Source organism: Balaenoptera musculus, chromosome 16 (assembly GCF_009873245.2).
Source record: "Balaenoptera musculus isolate JJ_BM4_2016_0621 chromosome 16, mBalMus1.pri.v3, whole genome shotgun sequence".
Taxonomy (NCBI): Eukaryota; Metazoa; Chordata; class Mammalia; order Artiodactyla; family Balaenopteridae; genus Balaenoptera; species Balaenoptera musculus.
Window position 1 is genome coordinate 28967145 of NC_045800.1, and position 20319 is coordinate 28987463.

The following is a 20319-nucleotide window of genomic DNA, read 5'->3' on the forward strand; positions in this document are numbered from 1 at the left end:
CCGCGAAGCCCAGGAGCTAGCGCAGGCGCAAGTCACTGCTCGCCCCGGCCTTTTGAAAAGGAGGGGCTCGTTCTGCGTGACCCGGTAGTGCTTCTCCCAGTCTGTGGCGAAGAAAGGAGACCAGGGAAGTACAGGAGTGTGGAGGTGGCAGTTGTGCACTGTTCATAGTATGCAGCGATTACTCTTTCCGCCCTTGAAGGCAGTGATGGGGAGCCCGTGTCTCCGGCTCTTGATTCCTGGGGCGGCGCCTAGAACACAGGTACCGCACAGCAGCGGACTGAGTCGCGGAAGCTGGCATGGGGTGAAAGGGCCAGGACAGAGATAATAGATTCTCACACGTCACGTTTCCGTAGCTCCGTGGAGTTCACGACGCATTTACTTATGTCTAGGGCCCCTGAGTTCGGATCCGGACTTACCACTTAGTAGCTGTGGGCTATTAGCCAAGTTGGGTAACCTTTCTGTGCCTCAATTTATTCATCTGCAAAATGGGGATAATAGCACCTACTTCATAAGGGTTGTTGTATTAAATAATTTAATATACATAGAGGCTTAGCACATAGTAAAAGCTCAGTGATTTTTACCCATATATTTGATTTTTGCTCAAAGCTCCCGGGTAGTCAGGTTAGGGACTATAACCCCATTCTACAGAGAAAAGTAAATTGAGAGTTAACTTGTCTAAAGTTACTTAGTTAATTAGAAGCAGGATAGGGAAAACATGGGTGTTTGGACTCTGAGGGATGGAGTCAGGAGAGGGCGTCTATTCGCTGAACTAATAATTATTGCGTGATTAATATGTGTTAGGAATTGGGAAGCAAAAGATAAAATACCAAAACTTTCCTGCCTTAGAGGAAGTCACAGTTCATTCATTTGTAACTGATTTGTCAAATCTTCATTAAGGTCTTGTTATGTAAGGGAACTGTGTTTGAAACGAAGTTTGCAAGAGGGAAAGAGCCAGACTGACTAGACATTGCTGTCCCACAGCTCATAGCTTAGTGGGAGATGGAGACAAACCTCTGTGTACTGAATGGTACATTACAGTGTGTGATGGAGAGGTATAGTGTGCTGGGAGAGTGACCTGTTGCAGATGTGGGGGAGTCTGGGAATACTTCCTAGAGGAGGTGACATCTAAGCTGAGATGTGCAGTAGATATTATCAGTCAGGGGACCAGTAGTGCCCCGGTCAGAGAAAAATCATATTTAAAGACCCATAGGAGAAAGAAAATAATCTATATTTAGGTGTAGAGCTAAGTCTGGGGGAAATATGCAGAGACCAGAAGGTTCAGGTGGTGTGGGGATGGATTGGAGGCAGTTGGGGGTGGATGTAGTCCAGATAAGGGATGATGATTTACCAGGGCAGTGGCAGTGGAAATGGGGCCATTCAGGGTACTCCACACCAGACAGAGATTGAGTGTGAGTAGCAGTGGAGTGAAGCCTTTCCCTCTTTCTCCCGTTGTAATTTGTCTGTCTTGATCCTTAGTGTGGTTGCAGCTGTGGGATCAGGCGCCCCTTGAGGCCAGGGCAATACAGCACCATCTCTGAAGTAGCTTTGCAACCTGGAAGGGGTACAGTGTCCCATCCTTCAAAGGCTGCTGAGCGGGTGGTGGGCCGATGGCTCCTGGTCTGCAGCGGAACAGTGGCTGGAGCAGTTATTCTTGGTGGAGTAACTAGGTGAGTAGCTTGTTCATAGTGAGTCAGCTATTTGAGTCATCATTAAAGTGCAGGATGACGGAGGGGGACGGGACCTTAGAAATCATTTAATCTGGCTCCCTCATTTTACGTATGCAGAAACTGAGGCCTACAGAGGGAACAGGTCTGATGGCTTGCCCAGCCCTAGAACAGTTTAGGGTTTTACTAGTAGAAGCCATTCATAAAGACTGGTTCACGTCTTACCTGTTAGCTGTGCATTGTTTGTGTATATTTCCCCCTACAATCAGAGTTCAAATTTGTCACAAAAATTTTTGTACAGTTTGTTTGAATTAAGTGCAGATAAGTTCCATACCTCTCAGCTGGTTCCTATGCATGCCTCTTAGGTCTCTTTAAATCTATAAAGAGATTTTATAGATTTGGATTCTACTCCCTCCACCTCTCCCACCCCCTTTGCAGTTTTTTTGTTGTTGAAGAAACCCAAGTCATTCGTCCTTTTGGAGTTTCTCACAGTCTAGATTTTGCTGATTGCATACTTACGTTGTTTAACATGTTCCATTGTCCCCTGTATTTCCTGTAAACCACTTGTTGCTTGATCAGATTCAGGTTGGGGGGCAGGGGGCAAAATACTTCGTAGGTGATTAGAACATTCATAAATATCTGGTGTCTATTAGAGATGTCAACAGCCATTGATGATCATTGCCTAAATCCATTATTTCACTAGAGATGCAAAATTGTAATAGGTATTTTATTAGCTCAACTATAAAGAGAAACTTTCTCTCATCAGCAATTTGGTTATCCTAAGGTACAATGTGTTAGGAAAGGCAAGATAAACACTTGATTCCTTTCCTTTTATTTACCAATTTTCAAAATAAGAAATTGGTTTCCAAGCACTCTCCAAAGGTGACCAATAAAGTGAGTTTTTAAGTATTAGGAGCTCCTAGTTTTAAATATATTTGATATGTTTCAATCCATTGTACTGAGATTTGCCCAAATTGTCCCATCTTTAGTCAGTTGGAACCTCTTCAGACTGGCTCCAGAGTCTTTTAGACAGGACCCTAGTAACCTTTGATTCCTTGCTTTCTGGATAAGATGTTCCAGGCTTGTCTTGTACATTTCCTGCCTCAGACCAGAAATCAGCTTTTTTACTTTCGGAGCCCTGACCCCTTTTGGTGAAAATACTTTATAGTGTTCATAAAGTATGTGCTCCTCAAATTCTCTCTACATTCCCTGTGCCCTTATTTCAAAATACCTATGTGTTATATAGGCTGTTATGGGAAACTGCAACAAATTTGAGTTGTATTGTCTTTAAATTCACTCAATAACCTAAACCAATTTATATCTGTAGCAGTCTCTTCTCCCTGTGTAAATGATATTGGTTGGGGCTTCCCTGGTGGTGCAGTGATTAAGAATCTGCCTGCCAATGCAGGGGGCACGGGTTTGAGCCCTGGTGCGGGAAGATCCCACATGCCGCGGAGCAACTAAGCCCGTGCGCCACAACTACTGAGCCTGCACTCTAGAGCCCACAAGCCACGACTACTGAGCCCGCATGCCACAACTACTAAGCTCACGCGCCTAGAGCCCGTGCTCCGCAACGAGAAGCCACCGCAATGAGAAGCCCGTGCACCGCAACCAAGAGTAGCCCCCGCTCGCTGCAACTAGAGGAAGTCCATGTGCAGCAACGAAGACCCAACGCAGCCAAAAAATTAATTAATTAATTAATTAAAAAAATAATATTGGTTTTGCATTTAGGACACATTTCTTTCGTCTAAGGGTTGGTTTTATCTGTCAATGAATGCTAGTGAAAGAAGTAAGGAGAGTTTAATGAAATAGAACAAGGAGTAAAGAAATTTGTACCTGATAGCAGCTGCTTCTGACAAAATTCTAAGCAGTAAGAAGAGAGCAAGTTGTCAAAAGAGGAAACGATGAAACGACGTATTTACCTTTATAGGGGTCAAGTTCAGATCCACTTGCTGCTGTAAACCGTTTATGAATAATCCAGTGTGGTGCACACACGTATACACACTCAAATTTAATACACTCAAATTTCTTTCCTATCTTAAGGTTGACAGAGTCTGGCCTCTCAATGGTAGATTGGCATTTAATAAAGGGGATGAAGCCACCTACAAGCCAAGAAGAATGGGAAGCAGAATTCCAAAAATATCAGCAGTTTCCAGAATTTAAAATGTAAGTATTATAGAAAATCAGGTAAACTTCCCAGTAGGCCCACGCAATCTTTTGCTTATTTAAACATTTCAGAATGTTAGGTTCCATTATTTTTCGATATTTGGTTCAGTTATGTTTAGCGAGCTCCCAACTCTAAACCTCCAATTCCAAAGTGATTCTGAGGTGGCCGATGAGGAAGAGGGCAGACCAGTCAAGCTTTAAAACCGAGAATGTTCCTGCATTCTATCAGGAAATAAAAATTAGATGAACTTTTTTCTCTTTCTTATTTTTGATGTCCCTTTTCACCCAGCTTGAATCATGATATGACGTTGGCAGAATTCAAGTTCATCTGGTACATGGAGTACTCACACCGAATGTGGGGTCGCCTTGTAGGCCTCGCATACATCCTGCCTGCTGTCTACTTTTGGAGAAAGGGCTGGCTCACCCATGGCCTGAAAGGACGTGTTCTTGCCCTCTGTGGTTTAGTTTGCTTCCAGGTGAGATTTACTCAAGTTTGGGAAACCAGAGATTTTCTCAGGAGCCTCCAAGTTGGCATTGTTTTTAATGAAGTAATCTTTGAAACAGTGTAACAAAGTGGGTAAGAGCATGGATTTTAATGTCACAGGCCTGGTTTCAAGGCCCAGCTCTGTCACTGAGTAGGGCATGTTGTCTGACCTCTGTAGGCTGTGCTTTTCTTACCTGTAAATGGGGATAATAATAGAACCTACCGCTTAGGTTCTGTGAATATTCAGTGAGATCATGCATGTAAAGTACTTAGAGTAGTAGCCTGGAATCAGTAAGCACTCAGTAAATATGTTTTTATGTCACAAGAATTAGAGTTTCTTTTCCATCATGGCTCTCTTCCTGGGTTCTTGTATCCTCCCTTTTTCTAACTTGCCTGCTCTATGGGGAAGTGGGATCCCTATGCTAGAATGGCTATAGAAGCAAATAGGGAAATTCCAGAAGAGAGAAACATTCTGTGGGATGAAGAATCTTAGAATACAGATGTAGCTGAGAGCTGAAAGTATAAATGATGATTAAAATTATATAAGTTGCTGAGAGCTGAAAGTATAAATGGTGATTAAAATTATATAAGTTGAACTTCTCTCTTTTCTTAAGGAAAAGAGCTTTGAATGACTCCCACAGTTAGGGGGTTAGGGAAGCCTGAGAGCCAAGGAAAGGAGTGTTAGAGAAGACACATGTGAGTATTTGGGTCAAGGTATACAGGCCCTAAGGGAGAGTCTCAGAGCATCAAAGAAATATCAAAATTTGATCAGGAGGAAGCTAATTGGTTGATTTAACTCAAAGTGGTAAGAATACGAGCCAATGAAAAGGAATTAAGGAGGGAGATGGAAGAGACAAAATAGAGGTGATAGAAAAAGATAATAAGGAGTTAGACATTAATAAAAATCTAATAGAAACAAGGGAGGATTGGTGAAACAAAGTGAAAGTTTGTTTCAGAATTAAAAAGAAAAATAAAACCCACTTAAGATAGACTTACAGGGAGGCAAAAATTTGAAGATGGCAAGATAGGATTATGGGAGGAGGAAAGTGAGGGCTGGCAAATCACACTGTATACTCTCTCATCTTCCAGTGTCCTGTGCAGATGAAATCACGATAATTAGAACATCTAGGGTAGTCGTGAAGGGGGAAAGAAATACCCAAAAAGACTTCCTGAGGAGTATATATTTAGAAAAGGTGGGATTCTCCCACCTCTTTAACATGATTCTATTGGCTGGGGAGGGTCGGGGTGAAAGGGTACCTTATCTGATATGACTAGAACTGACAGTTGTTTGGTTACTTGAAAAAGTCAGTTAAAACAGGGAATCATAGAATAATAATACATACCTTAAACTTTTCAACTTAAACATGTACTTTCATTACCATTTTTTTAAAAGAGGGGTAGAAATTTAGACACTTGCAAACCAATATGCCTGAAAAACCTTATAGATTTTTTTAAAAAATAAATTTATTTATTTATTTATGGCTGTGTTGGGTCTTCGTTTCTGTGCGAGGGCTTTCTCCAGTTGCGGCGAGCGGGGGCCACTCTTCATCGCGGTGCGCGGGCCTCTCACTGTCGCGGCCTCTCGTTGTGGAGCACAGGCTCCAGATGCGCAGGCTCAGTAGTTGTGGCTCACGGGCCCAGTTGCTCCGCAGCATGTGGGATCCTTCCAGACCAGGGCTTGAACCCATGTCCCCTGCATTAGCAGGTGGATTCTCAACCGCTGCGCCACCAGGGAAGCCCAGCCTTATAGATTTTTATGACTTCCCCCCAAACCTTTATAATTGTCTTTTTCCACCTAACATGACAGTAATTGTTTTTAAGCAGTTATCTTTGTGAGGTTTCTCCAAAGCATCTAGTTTTTGTAAAATCAGCTGTCTTTTTACTTTCATATTTCACTGGTTTACATAATGTTAAATTATGCCAAGTATTTGTAAGCTTTTGCCCAAATACACTTTTGTGTACTTCTCTATATTTGGCTTCTACTTCAATAAAATGTTATTCTAAACAGTGGTGAAGTATTTTTGGTGCTGTATGTGGAAATTGGGTAGGTCTCGATTCCTGGGATACTGGGGATATGGGAGGGTATAGAAAGGAGGAGTTAGGTAGGAGTACTCACTTTCTCAGAGAGTAAAGTTGAATAAACAGCTTCAACCTTGTTTTGTTTGCCTCTTCTCTTTTTGGTTGCAGGGCCTGTTGGGATGGTATATGGTGAAAAGTGGCTTAGAAGAGAAACCAGATTCCCATGACATCCCTCGGGTCAGTCAGTACCGCCTCGCCGCCCACCTGGGATCGGCCCTTGTGCTTTATTGTGCCAGCTTGTGGACCTCGCTCTCACTGCTGCTACCTCAGCACAAGGTGAAGTCAGTCTGTATTGTTTACCACATCTGTAAAGATGCTGACAGGGTCAGAGAAATGGAAATTCTGGTACTAATGGGAAGTTATTCGTCAAAATGCATGCATTCCCTTAGTAACACCTATCAGTTTTACCAGAAGCTAGATATAACCAAAATTTAGAGAAACATTGAACTTTGGGACTCTGGATAGCTTTGGGACGGCAAAGTAAAAACTGCAATTATTCTTTTGGGCTGGAGCAGCTTATTCAAAGGAGAATTAGTATAGGTGCCAAATATTTTGTCAGCATTGCCTATTAAGAAAGATGAAAAGATGAATTTTAGAAAAAGAAGGAAAGAGTACCAACAACAAGAGATACCCCAACCACTTTACTTCTGACTCCCAGAGGGATGATGGATGGAGAGGTGAGGAAGACCAGAACGAGAGCTATTTGTGGACCTTTAGTAGTGTACAAGAGCGACGTTGAGTTGTTTGTTCTTTATGTGGGGACCCTACCATTCAGCAAATCTAACAAAATAGTAAACCGTAGTGATCTTGCTTAAAAGTATTTTCTCTGTATGCTGATTAAAGGAAAACACTAGGTATTTTTTAAATGAGTATTATTTTAGGTATTAAAGTCATGGTTGGCCTGGATACCTGTTCATGGAGTGAAGTTTAGGATGATAGTAGGACTTTTAAATAGAATCATCCAGTAGGTACTTGGAGCCAGTGGTCTGGATCCTAATAAGGACGGGAGATGTTGACTTGGCAGTCATCCCACAGGGAAGCCAGGTGGGGCTGAAACATTGGTATAGTAGATAATCCACACCTGAGTAGTTCCTAAAATGAATTGACTACATCTGTAGCTGTACATCCTGACAACCCATAATTCTTGTTTTCCAATTCTTGTCATCTGGCTTCCCCACCCACCCCTATATATACCCAGCCACACATTCACCTCCACACTTATACACATGCCCACACTCTCCTAAATACTCTCTACCGAATAGCACTCTTAAAGGTTACCAATGACTTTTTAATTATTAATTGTTTTTCTCTTTTTGTTTATTTATATTCTGCACTAATTACAGAAAGGATTTGAGATGCTAGTCAACCACATAGAACTGTGCTGTCCAGCACAGTAGCTACTAGCCACATGTGGCTATTTAAATTCTAATTAAAATTAAATAAAATTAACTTTATATAAACCAACTTGTTATCGACTTAAACTTTAAATAAAATTAACTTTTTAAAAAATTTTCAGTTGCTCTAGCCTCATTTTAGATCCTCATTAGCCACATATTGGACAGCACAGATAATAGAACATTTCCATCATCACAGAAAATTCCAATGGACAGTGCTGATATACTGTCCTACAAAATCTTAGTAATGATGCCTAACTCTTCACGTACTAGATTGTAAATCATTTGAGGGCAGCACTCTGACTTTCCTTTGTATCTTTATGGTTATCTGTGTATGAAGTTCCTACTAAATATTTGTTGATTAACTGATTATTATCACAAGTTGGCTACAGTAAAAATAAAAACAAATTTTGGCTTTACCCAAAACACTAAATGCAAGAATCTCTACTCTAGGCATTTTATGCAGTTTTGATTCTGATTATATTTGCTAAACATGAATTATTACACACAGTATGAAAATCCAGTTCTGTACCTTAAGTCACATCACTTTAACCATGGTGAAGTATTTTCCCGTGAACAATGCAAATCATTCAGTTACTGAACAGATATATATTGAATACCTATATGCCAACTACTGGGCTAGGATTACTATAATAAGCAAGTCAGATGGCAGTTCCTGCCTTCACAAAACTTACAAGATAGCAGGGAAGACAAATAGTAAATGTATAAATTTAATAAAGTTTAGATAGAATAAAATAGAATATCTGCTGGGAGTACTTAACCTAGTCTAGGGGTCAGAGAAGATCTGACCTCAGATTATCTCTGGGGTTTGGCCTTGGAGATCTTTACTGCCTTTCATAGTTCCTGCAGTCAGTTTATCTGTGCAATTTTCTTTTCTTATTTAGTTGCTTGAAACACGTCAACTCCTGAGGTTGAGACGATTTGCTCATGGAACTGCAGGCCTGGTGTTCCTTACGGCTCTCTCAGGTAGGACTCCTCTTATCAAAGATGGCCTAGCTTCATTCCACATTCAGGTGGGATTTCTTGCCTAATGCTTTCCTCCTGTATCTTTATATTTCCTTTTCATACCTGCCTCTGTCATATACCACCATCTTCATCCTCTTTTTTTTTATTCCTTTCTCCCTTCCCCAAATCCTGCTTTCCAGTTAGTTGAACAAAAATATTGAGTATCTACCTGGATCCAGACTGTCTAGGTTCAAATCCTGGCTTTACCACTTGTGAACTACATGACCTTGGACAAGCTATGTAACCTCTCTGGGCCTCATGACCTCATCTATAAAATGGGGAAGATGATAATAGTTTGAGTAATATATGTGAAGTGCTTAGCACCTCACATGTAGCAAAGGCTATGTAAGTGTTAGCTGTTGTTATTATATAAACATTATTGTTATTATTATTATTATTTTTGGCTGCGTTGGATCTCTGTTGCTGTGGGTGGGCTTTCTCTAGTTGCGGCGAGCAAGGGCTACTCTTCGTTGCGATGCGCGGGCTTCTTATTGCAGTGGCTTCTCTTGTTGCAGAGCATAGGCTCTAGGTATGCGGGCTTCAGTAGTTGCAGCACGTGGGCCCTAGAGCACGCGGGCTTCAGTAGTTGCGGTGCGCAGGCTGTAGGGCGCGTGGGCTTCAGTAGTTGTGGCTCATGGGCTTGGTTGCTCAGCAGCATGTGGGATCTTCCTGGAGCAGGGATCGAACCCATGTCCCCTGCATTGGCAGGCGGATTCTTAACCACTGCGCCACCAGGGAAATCCCGACATTATTGTTATTATTACACTACACCAAGATGGGTCAGACAAAAGCCTGTCCTCAAAGATGGGCTTAGGTAGGGAGTTTACTGGGGCAAAGAGACTAACACAGATCTTTATCATTCTTTAAATCACACCTCTACCTCTCTTACTCTGGAACTGCCCTATACAATTATCAGTAGCCTCATGTGACTATTTAAACTTAAGTTACTTAAAAGTAAATAAAATTTAAAGTTTAGTTTCTCATTCACATTAGCCACATTTCAAGTGCTCAGTAGCCACATGTGGGTGGCTAGCAGCCATTATATTGGATGGATGACAGATATAGAACATTTCCATCATCTTAGAAAGTTTGATTGGACAGCACAGCTCTAAATAAAACCATCAAACCAGTGATCCACCCAAACCTCCTCCCCTTTTTTTGGTGGAAGAACATGAATTTTGACTTTATAAATGCCATTTATAAAAATAAGGAATGTGATTTAACATACCTGAATCTTTGATCATAAATAATGGATCAGTCATCCATTAAATTCATGGATACCTTCTTTGTGTGTTTACCCAGGATTTAGTTTATAAGATTTTTTTGAGCACTTGAGGAAGACAGATAATAAACAACAAAACATAACATGTCAGATAATGTTTGGTGCTTCGAAGAAAAATAAAGCAAGATAAGGGGATAGAGGTGGGGTAGGGGAGTGCTATCTTATGCAGTATAGGATAACTGGGGAGATCTCTTTGATAAGGTGACATTTGAGTGGAGACTTGAGGAAGTGAAGAGTAAATTAACTAGTTCCAGAATAGATGAGTAGTTCTCAGTTGGGTAGGTAAGCAGGACATCACAATCACTAAGGGAACTTTTCTAAACTAATATGCCTCCTCTAGAGCTTCTAGGCCACCCCTCGAGGGGAGGCATGCCAGAATCTTGCAGTGGGAATAGGTAAGGATGCTGGGTTTTTTTGTTTTTTTTTAAAGTGTCCATGGTGATTGTGATATATATTCCCTGTTTGAGAACCTGTGCTATTGATCTTTCTATTCTCTGACTATTCCTTTTGTCTAACTCTAGGATAATAAACCTATTCTATGTCAGAACTAGTATTTGATCTCTTCTTTCTTTCATTTTAATAAATACTTTTTACCTTGGAATACAGGGGCTTTTGTGGCAGGGCTGGATGCTGGGCTTGTTTACAACTCCTTCCCCAAGATGGGAGAATCTTGGATCCCAGAGGATCTCTTTACCTTCTCCCCTCTCCTGAGGAATGTTTTCGAGAATCCCACCACGGTGCAGTTTGACCACCGGATTCTGGTAAGTCTGGTTGGTGGTTACTGGCTACTAAGCACAGGGAGCCTCTTATGGGCTCTGCGGTGTCTGAAGCACTGATGGCAACACTGAGATGGTAGAGTGGGAATTAGATTTCCTTTTCTTTTTAGAAGAAATTTAGTACCAGTTTTCTGATGTGACGTTTTTGTCTTAATTACCCACACCCCTCTAGCCAAATTATGACTTTCAGGATACTGCCACCTTCTAAAAGTTCAAATATGCCTTTTATCATCTGGCAAATGATAACTCCCCTCAATCCTGCACATGCATAGGAGAGTCATTTTAGCAAAAATGAGGCTGAGTAGAGAAGAGTACAAAGACAGTGGTTGCTGAACACACAGCTGTCAGGGCTGAACCAAGACCCCAAGGAGCTAAGAGCATCATAAATACTCATTTTATTTAAGCTAATATTTATTAAGGGCCTGCTATAAGATCAGCTTGGTGGCCTGGGCACAATAAATTGGAGCAGGGAAAGATCAGCAGCAAGGAGACCCGGGAGAAGCAGTAGTGCTATTGTAGTAATGCCGTGAGAGTGATGGGGTTCAGGGCTTAATGGTGGGACTGGGACTTGAGAAGAATGGTGAATCTGAGAGAGGTTGTAGGGAATAGAAGACTGGCTGCAGGAATAAAGGTAAAGAAGGATCAAAGGAGATCCCAGAGTTTCTTCTGTGGCATGTTTAAAACACACCAGCAGAAATGGGACTATTGGAATGAGTGTTGAGCTAGAGACAGAGGATGTCATCAGACTGAGGTACATTGAGTGTGAGATGGTAGTAGTGCACCCAGAGAGAGGCCCAGGGGCCTCATATCCAGATGGAATGCTGGGGCTTGGGCAAGTTACCTTGTGTGGGCTCAGTCCCCACTGCCACACAGCATTTTGGAATAAGTCAAGTCTGGTTGAAATTGTCATCGTGGACAGCTCTGAGAAGGAAAAGAAATGAAATTGGTATAGAAAATGATAGAAAAACGTTCTGCTTGACATCATGGAGGGGGGATGGAAACCCTCCTGCCAGCTGCAGACTCTCTTTCTGAAGAGGTGGAAATGAAAAGGAGACTTCAGATCATTTTCAGCCCTAGCTGGCAGCACCACCACCTCCTCTAGTCACAGCCCAGGGAAACAATAACCCTCATGTGCTGGTGTTAGCCCTGTTTTAAAAATACAGGATTGGAGTAGAGATAAAATTAGGGATAAGGATGAAAAGAATAATTTAAAAACTGAGGGCCACACCTGGGGGACACCCACATTGGAAGGTGGATAAGACTGCTGAGAGTAAGTGTGTATAAAGTGGTACGTGCAGAAACTTTAGGTGGAGCCATGCCTGGTTGGCATTGAAGTGGCAAACAGAAGAGGAGCATGGAAGAAGCTGAGGAGGAGTAATCAGGTGGTTCTCTGCCTGGGAGGGGAAAGTGCTTAGTGGTTATTCAGTGGATCTGGAGGAGTTCCCTCTAAGGTGAGCAGAAACCAGGAGGGTGGGACATTTCTTCCTGGCACTCGATGAGACTCTTTCCTCCCTGCAGGGAATCACTTCAGTTGCTGCCATTACAGCACTCTACTTCCTCTCCCGGAGAATTCCCCTTCCTCGAAGGACCAAGATAGCAGCAGTGACTCTGCTAGCTTTGGCATACACACAGGTATAAACCATTTCTTTTTGTTCTGAAGGTGTCCCCAAAACAAAATTTAAAAAGAAAGGTGACAGGCTGGGAGAAAATATTTTCAATATTTATAGTAGACTAAAAGGTTAACAACCAGAAAATAAAATAAGTAAAGGATATTAATACACAATTCTCACAAGAGGAATGATGAATGGCCAATAAATATGAAAAGCTGTTTAGCCTCACCTGTGATGAGAGGAACAAATTAAAGCAATGTGTGCCATTTTGTACCTGTCAGATTGGAAAAAAATGAAAAAAAAAAGGTAAGCAGATATTGGCATGGGTATAGGAAAATGGATACCTTTGTATATTCTTAGCGAGAGCGTGAGTTGGTACAGCTCTTTTTAGTGGGTGTTTGGCAATATCTTTTGAAGTGTTAAATGTTTAATCCTTTCATCAAGCATATTAACTTATTAATGCCTGCCCTGTCCAAGGAAATTCATTGTGGAATTACTATGATAGTGAAAAATTGGAAACAGCCTAAATAAACATCTGTGGTATATCCATACTGTGGAATACTGTACTGTAGTTTAAAATAATAAGATCTCAAGACATACATTAAGTGAAAAAAAGCAAGTGACAGAACAATATATTTTTTTAAAAGCACCAAGCTGTTTTTCTATAAACATGTATACAATAGTATAGGTGTGTAGAAACTGGTAACAGTGGCTACCTTTGGGGAGGAGAACTGGGCTAGATGAAGGATAATTAAAGGGAAGTTTAGGTTTATCTAATTTGTTTGAATTTCCTTTGTTGTAAGTCCACTCGTGAAATTTAACAATATATTTTTTAATGTTCTGATGGGAGAATGTGGAGGATTTGTGTATCTGGTTATCCATGCCAGTCATTTCAGCTCTGAATATGTGGTTCCTGCTTGGCTTACTGCTTTCTTTCCTTTGTAACAGGTGGGCTTGGGCATTAGCACTCTGCTGATGTACGTCCCAACTCCTTTGGCTGCCACTCACCAGTCGGGCTCCCTGGCTGTGCTCAGTGTTGCCCTTTGGCTCATGAATGAACTCCGAAGAGTCCCAAAATAATTCTCAAGGATCAGCTTCCTAGGACTGAAACTGTGCTTTTGAGAGATTATCAGAGAACACAAGAACTGGAGCTTTTCTGAGAGGATTACCTTGGCATACCAAGTGGTTTCCAAATTGGTCAAGTTATATAAATTGTTTGCCTGTTTGGGGGATGGTCACTGAATCAAGAAAGTCATTAAGTATGGTTATGCTAAAGGTTCCTTTTTAAGTCCATTACTTTTTGTGTTGAAAATCGGATTTAATGTAGAGAAAGAATTGTCTGTCATTTGCTCCTTAACAGGCTCTGTCTCAGGTTTCTTAAATGTTGACAAGCTGTTGGTTCTACATGCATAATTTCTGTCTCCTTGACCTCCTGAGTCCTGGATTCTGCCTATGTAGAAATTCTTTATGGTCTCAACTTCACTTCCATCACGTAAAGATTCAAAGGGATAGATTGGCGTACCCTAAAGTAGCCAGATAGCCTTCAGCAAGAAATAGCTGCTGTCTTCTAGTGTTCTGATTTTCAAAACTGGGGAAAGCACTAACCTAGTTCCTCCTGAGATAGGGCTGTTACATTACTAGGTGAGATGAATGGAATACAGTATAAATCAGTTCCTGAAAGGGTTTCTCAACAGCCTCATGGATAAGAAAAATATGGCCTTGATGGTGTAGTACATGGACATCTATTCAGGTATTTAAACATATTGTTGATTAATGCATGTGTGACTTTGGCCTCTATTGATATTTCACAGGGCTCTTATTCAACTTTATTTTTTAAATCAGCAATTTGAATGAAGGCATCAGAAAGATTTGAGAGTGGAGCAACCCAACATTGCTGATGTAATAGAAGACAATTACAACTCAAAACAGTTCCAGAGTGGCGCCATCAAGATGAAATTAAACAGCTCATAAATGTGGCATCTTCATTTAAATTATAAATAGCTTATATAAATTTGGGGTAGAGAAAACTGGCTTAGACTTAGGGGAGGGGCTTCAGGTGGCCACAGGCTCGACATGAGCCAGCCATGTGATGACACTGATAAAAATTAGTGGTGTTTCAGATTTTATCAATAGAAGTGTCACAGCCATGGTCAGAAGACCTCAATGCAAATGCTGCATTTCACTCTGGGTACCACATTTTTTAAGGAGGATATACATCCAGACAAAGGGACCAGGATGGTGAGGAGTCCAGAACGTGTTCCACACAGGGAATACTTGAAGGAACTAGGGGTATTCAGCTGGAGGAGAACGTTCAGAGAGAAAACAAGAACCCTGCCCTTGAGAAGTTGAAGCCCCTTCATGCAGAAGAAGGAATGAGCTTCCTTTGTGCTGCAGAGCTGGGAGCAGTGGGTGAAAGTTGCAGAAAGTTAGTTTTTACTTTTGTAGAAGGCAAGAGTCAGTTGGACCAAATCAGATGCCCACGAGGGTCAGGCTGGTGCCGACTGGCAAACTGGAGAGCAGGTGCCTGAACAAGGGACTACACTACTGCTGAGTGCTGGCCTCTTGCTGCTCCGCAGGTCCAGAGTTGTCAGATCTGATTTTTCGAAGAAACTAAACATCCAGATTTTTATGTGAATGCTCCCGAGTCTTTTAGAACACTATGCAGGCTAAACAGATCTGGGAGCCATAAATGACCTAAGATTTGCCCCTGTACAATTGCTGGACTAATGATCTCAGTTCCCTTTCAACTCCAATATTCTCTGGGTTTCAGTGTGACCAACAACAATGTATCATTCTCAAATGGTTCTTAGCAAAATAGAATTAGTTTGTCTTTGATTCTTAAAAAATACTGCTCCCTGGAGCTTGTTCCCAACTTCTCTCATGTTAGAATCTTTCAGAATCCTATCCCCAGCCTCAGCCAAGACCAATTAAATCACAATCTCTGAAAGCAGTAATAAGCGAGTTCCCCAGGTGATTCTGATGTGCAAATTTTGTGAGCCACTGCCCAAGCCTTAGTAGCCTAGTTACCTTAGAAAGTTTTGACCAGTTTATTCCCATTCCCTCCAAATTTCCACCCCACCCTATCTCATTTAATCTGCTTTGTTGATCCTGTTAGTGTGCTAATGGGGTATCACCTCTTCTAGATAGAATTCTCTAAAGAAGGGGAGCTGCAGTCACGGGGGCACGTTGCCGTACCATCATCTCCTGATCCCCAAATTAAGGTTGTTCTTAGTTAATAACTGACTCTGCAGAGGGCAGCCTGATCAACTCAAAGAACCACATGCTAATGCTGCTACTGTTCCCTCCAAAAAAGTAGCACTGAATGAATTAAATAAGTTTAAGTTGCAGATGTTTTACTTCATTGTTTCTTTTATTAAAGATGAGTAAGTTTGGAAAAACAGATCTGGTTGCATTGAGTGATATAACTATTATGCCCATCTATGAGCTCCTGGTGAATGGATATTAACTGAATTATTTTTGTTTGCATTATTCCCAGCACCAGACACATACCAAATATTTCATGAATGAGTGGAAAATGGATGATTACAAACTGATGTCCCAGACACTGCTTTCATAAAAAGTCATCATACCTAGAAGATGAAATTAATTTCCCTTAATATTTTCAAAAGTCTCTCTCAACAATTCTGTCAGTTGTTTTTAAAACATCAAGGGAGATTAATACACCTGGCTTTCTTAATCAACCCAGAGTATCTTTGTCTTTCACTTAGACTGACAAATGCTGTCCATTTTGGCAGGGGTAATAATTAGCCACTGCCTTAAAGTGATGCTGGCTGCAAAGACCAACACTGATGATCATAATAGTAGGATAACCAGTTTATCTTCAGCAATCCTTCCAGTCCTGGCATGAATGGTGGGTTGTCTACTGGCATATATAACATATATACCCATGTCCCTGCATAAGAATGCATCCCCTCTCTAATATGCATTGCACATTTTGTTCAACACTGATTTAACAGTATTTATCAGAATTTCAAGAACTGTTCAGCAAAACTATTATTTAATGTGAATAATAGTTTTTAGAAACAACTACTAGATGTCTAAACTATGTTTTTTTAGAAAAACATACAAGCTTAGCAACCCCCAAAAGTGATGCCATGCAGGCAGCCTTTGGTTTTTTAAAGCAAAAGGAGTTTTTAGTTGTGAACCACAAGATGTCTTTCAACATTGCAGGATCCAATGCTCAAGGCAGAAATCATGGAGGAGACAAGGCATATACTTCAGGACTGCAACTAAAGGGGAATTGTAGGATAAGAATTTCAAACACAACATAATGACAAATTCCAGAAATCAAAGTGTTTGGGATCCTTGCTCGCAGAGAAAGATTTTTATGAAGCTAATTAGGGCCAGAGCCTTCACCATCAGCAGTCTTTACAGGCTAAACTCTGGCAGGTGCTCTGTAGGAGGGGCTGCTTAGGAAAGTAGCAGGGCTACTTTACACTGGAGAAGTGGAGAGTGGAGAGGAGTGGTAGGCTGCCACAGGGCATATGAGTGGCTGCACTACTTAAAAAGGAGAGGCTCAGCTTGCCTGAAGTAATGCATACGTGGCTATAATCATCCTGTGATTCTGAAATTTTTTTCAATTTTGGTCTTTATAAAAATGGCAAGCTGGGCTTCCTGGTCACGCAGTGGTTGAGAATCTGCCTGCCGATGCAGGGGACACGGGTTCGAGCCCTGGTCTGGGAAGATCCCACATGCCGCGGAGCAACTGGGCCCGTGAGCCACACCTACTGAGCCTGCGCGTCTGGAGCCTGTGCTCCGCAACAAGAGAGGCCGCGATAGTGAGAGGCCCGCGCACCGCGATGAAGAGTGGCCCCCGCTTGCCACAACTAGAGAAAGCCCTCGCACAGAAACGAAGACCCAACACAGCCATAAATAAATTAATTAATTAATTTAAAAAAAACATATACATCACATTAAAAAAAAAATGGCAAGCAATGATTGAATACATTTTAAAAGTAGAAAGCCCTTTAAAAGTATGGGTAATGATTCAATTTTACAAATAAAATGGTATTATTGCTCAGACTTCCAGAGAAACAAATTGGTCAATGGATGTATTCCTTCTCTGTCCCTCTAATAATGGTACTGAGAAATAATGAAATATTAGGGGGAAAAGGAAACGTGTAATAATACAAAGAAAGTGTATTCGGATATTAAAAAAAGAGTCCTCATTTTTTAACAAATATATTTTGTAATACCAACAAATCCTCACAAGTTTGTCAGAGCACATGGCCCTAGTGGCAGGACTATGAAATTAGCATAACCTGAGACTAGTTTGGGAGAATTAGAAACATTTGCTGCTACTTCTACCTTAATTCTTAATTCCAACTGAAGTTTCATCACATACCACAGCAAAAAGGGAAATTAGATGCTAGTTCTGAATTCGTTTGAAAAGTTTAAAAACAGCAAGAAGAAACAGCACTCTGTTTCTGTAAGGGAGTCTAGGAACTGCCCAATAATTACAAACAAGTTCCTTAATGAGGTAGCTCTAATAAACATTTATATCTTAAATAATTTAGACTGTAACCATAACATGAATTGCTTGGATGCTGTGGTTAAGAAAATTATACAAAATTAAGCAAATTGTTTCAAAAAGAGATGTCTAAAATTTTAAATTATTGAAAGAAATAAAGAAGCTAGAATGGATGTAGTGAAAACCTGATACTATGTCTAACAAAGCATTTCTTTCATATTTTATTCCTAACTGTGAGCAATCACCAAGGAATATCAGAAGCAGTTATAAAGACTGTGCCTGGTTAGTTGCAGTCAGCTGTATTATATATATTGTGTTGAAACACACAGTCTTGCAAGAAGATTCCATCAATAATCATTTCATTGTATTACTACTGTTCTGGGTGTCAATTTCATCATCTGTAAAATCATGGGGGTTAACCAGAAATCTCTAAAGTCTCAGCTTTAAAAATCTCATTTTCTGGAGATTGGTTTAAGATGGTGGAGTAGAAAGACGTGCTCTCACTCCCTCTTGTGAAAGCACTGGAATCACAGCTAACTGCTGAACAATCATCAACAGGAAGACACTGGAACTCACCAAAAAAGATACCCCATACCCAAAGACAAAGGAGAAGCTACAGTGAGACGGTAGGAGGGGCACAATCACAATAAAATCAAATTCCATAACTGCTGGCTGGGTGATTCACAAACTGGAGAACACTTATACCACAGAAGTCCACCCACTGGAGTGAAGGTTCTGAGCCCCACGTCAGGCTTCCCAACCTGTGGGTGTGGCAACAGGAGGAGGAATTCCTAGAGAATCAGACTTTGAAGGCTAGCGGGATTTGATTACAGGACCTCGACAGGACTGGGGGAAACAGAGACTCCACTCTTGGAGGGCACACACAAAGTAGTGTGTGCATCGGGACCCAGGGGAAGGAGCAGTGACCCCATAGGAGACAAAATCAGACCTACCTGCTAGTGTTGGAGGGTCTCCTGCAGAGGCGGGGGGTGGCTGTGTCTCACCATGAGGACAAGGACACTGGCAGCAGAAGTTCTGAGAAGTACTCCTCAGCGTGAGTCCTCCCAGAGTCCACCATTAACCCCACCAAAGAACCCGGGTAGGCTCCAGTGTTGGGTCACCTTAGGCCAAACAACCAACAAGGTGGGAACCCAGCCCCACCCATCAGCAGAGAGGCGGATTAAAGTTTTACTGAGCTCTGCCCACCAGAGCAACAGCCAGTTCTACCCACCACCAGTCCCTCCCATCAGGAAACTTGTACAAGCCTCTTAGATAGCCTCATCCACCAGAGGGCAGACAGCAGAAGCAAGAACTACAGTCCTGCAGCCTGTGGAACAAAAACCACATTCACAGAAAGATAGACAAGATGAAAAGGCAGAGGGCTATGTACCAGATGAAGGAACAAGATAAAACCCCAGAAAAACAACTAAATGAAGTGCAGATAGGCAACCTTCCAGAAAAAGAATTCAGAATAATGATAGTGAAGATGATCCAGGACCTCCGAAAAAGAATGGAGGCAAAGATTGAGAAGATGCAAGAAATGTTTAACAAAGACTTAGAAGAATTAAAGAACACACAAACAGAGAAGAACAATACAATAACTGAAATGAAAAATACACTAGAAGGAATCAATAGCAGAATCACTGAGGCAGAAGAACGGGTAAGTGACCTGGAAGACAGAATGGTGGAATTCGCTGCTGGGGAACAGAATATAGAAAAAAGAATGAAAAGAAATGAAGACAGCCTAAGAGACCTCTGGGACAACATTAAATGCAACAACATTCGCATTGCAGGGGTCCCAGAAGGAGAAGAGAGACACAAAGGACCCAAGAAAATATTTGCAGAGATTATAGTCGAAAACTTCCCTAACATGGGAAAGGAAATAGCCACCCAAGTCCAGGAAGCACAGAGAGTCCCATACAGGATAAAACCAAGGAGAAACACACCAAGACACATAGTAATCAAATTGGCAAAAATTAAAGACAAAGAAAAATTATTGAAAGCAGCAAGGGAAAAACAACAAATAACATACAGGGGAACTCCCATAAGGTAAACAGCTGATTTCTCAGTAGAAACTCTACAAGCCAGAAGGGAGTGGCATGACATATTTAAAGTGATGAAAGGGAAGAACCTAAACCAAGATTACTCCACCCGGCAAGGATCTCATTCAGATTCGATGGAGAAATCAAAAGCTTTACAGACAAGCAAAAGCTAAGAGAATTCAGCACCACCAAACCAGCTCTACAACAAATGCTAAAGGAACTTCTCTAAGTGGGAAATACAAGAGAAGAAAAGGACCTAGAAAAACAAACCCAAAACAATTAAGAAAATGGTAATAGGAACATAC

The 20319-nt window shown here is 41.3% G+C and overlaps 3 protein-coding genes across 6 annotated transcripts in view; 1 reads left to right on the forward strand and 2 right to left on the reverse strand.

The window, feature by feature from the left end:
- CUTC (cutC copper transporter) overlaps window positions 1-6451 on the reverse strand; it is a 29672-nt gene extending 23221 nt beyond the window's left edge. The window contains exon 1 of the mRNA XM_036827766.1: window positions 6431-6451. The gene's annotated coding sequence lies outside the window, so the exon portion shown is untranslated. The remainder of the gene's footprint in view (window positions 1-6430) is intronic.
- Window positions 28-13838, forward strand: LOC118882272 (cytochrome c oxidase assembly protein COX15 homolog). Its single transcript, XM_036827760.1, has 9 exons — window positions 28-259; window positions 1477-1667; window positions 3708-3830; window positions 4120-4306; window positions 6502-6669; window positions 8693-8774; window positions 10702-10856; window positions 12390-12503; window positions 13430-13838. The coding sequence occupies exons 1-9, from the start codon at window positions 170-172 to the stop codon at window positions 13559-13561; spliced, it is 1242 nt and encodes a 413-aa protein (XP_036683655.1). The 5' UTR covers window positions 28-169; the 3' UTR covers window positions 13562-13838.
- Window positions 6438-20319, reverse strand: part of ENTPD7 (ectonucleoside triphosphate diphosphohydrolase 7) — a 168109-nt gene continuing 154227 nt past the window's right edge. For 2 of the 4 annotated variants that reach the window (XR_005016736.1, XR_005016733.1), the window contains exon 14: window positions 10863-11792. The gene's annotated coding sequence lies outside the window, so the exon portion shown is untranslated. Of the gene's footprint in view, window positions 6505-10041; window positions 10144-10862; window positions 11793-12610; window positions 12756-20319 lie in introns of those variants that run through there. The other 2 variants (XR_005016734.1, XR_005016735.1) reach the window with 2 other exon arrangements.

Bases quoted from the DNA above. Each gene is read 5' to 3' on its own strand.
- LOC118882272 (XM_036827760.1), top strand. From the start codon at position 170: ATGCAGCGATTACTCTTTCCGCCCTTGAAGGCAGTGATGGGGAGCCCG. The intron at 1,668-3,707 runs GTGAGTAGCTTG...TCCTATCTTAAG, and splicing joins ATTCTTGGTGGAGTAACTAG to GTTGACAGAGTCTGGCCTCT. The intron at 10,857-12,389 runs GTAAGTCTGGTT...TCCTCCCTGCAG, and splicing joins AGTTTGACCACCGGATTCTG to GGAATCACTTCAGTTGCTGC.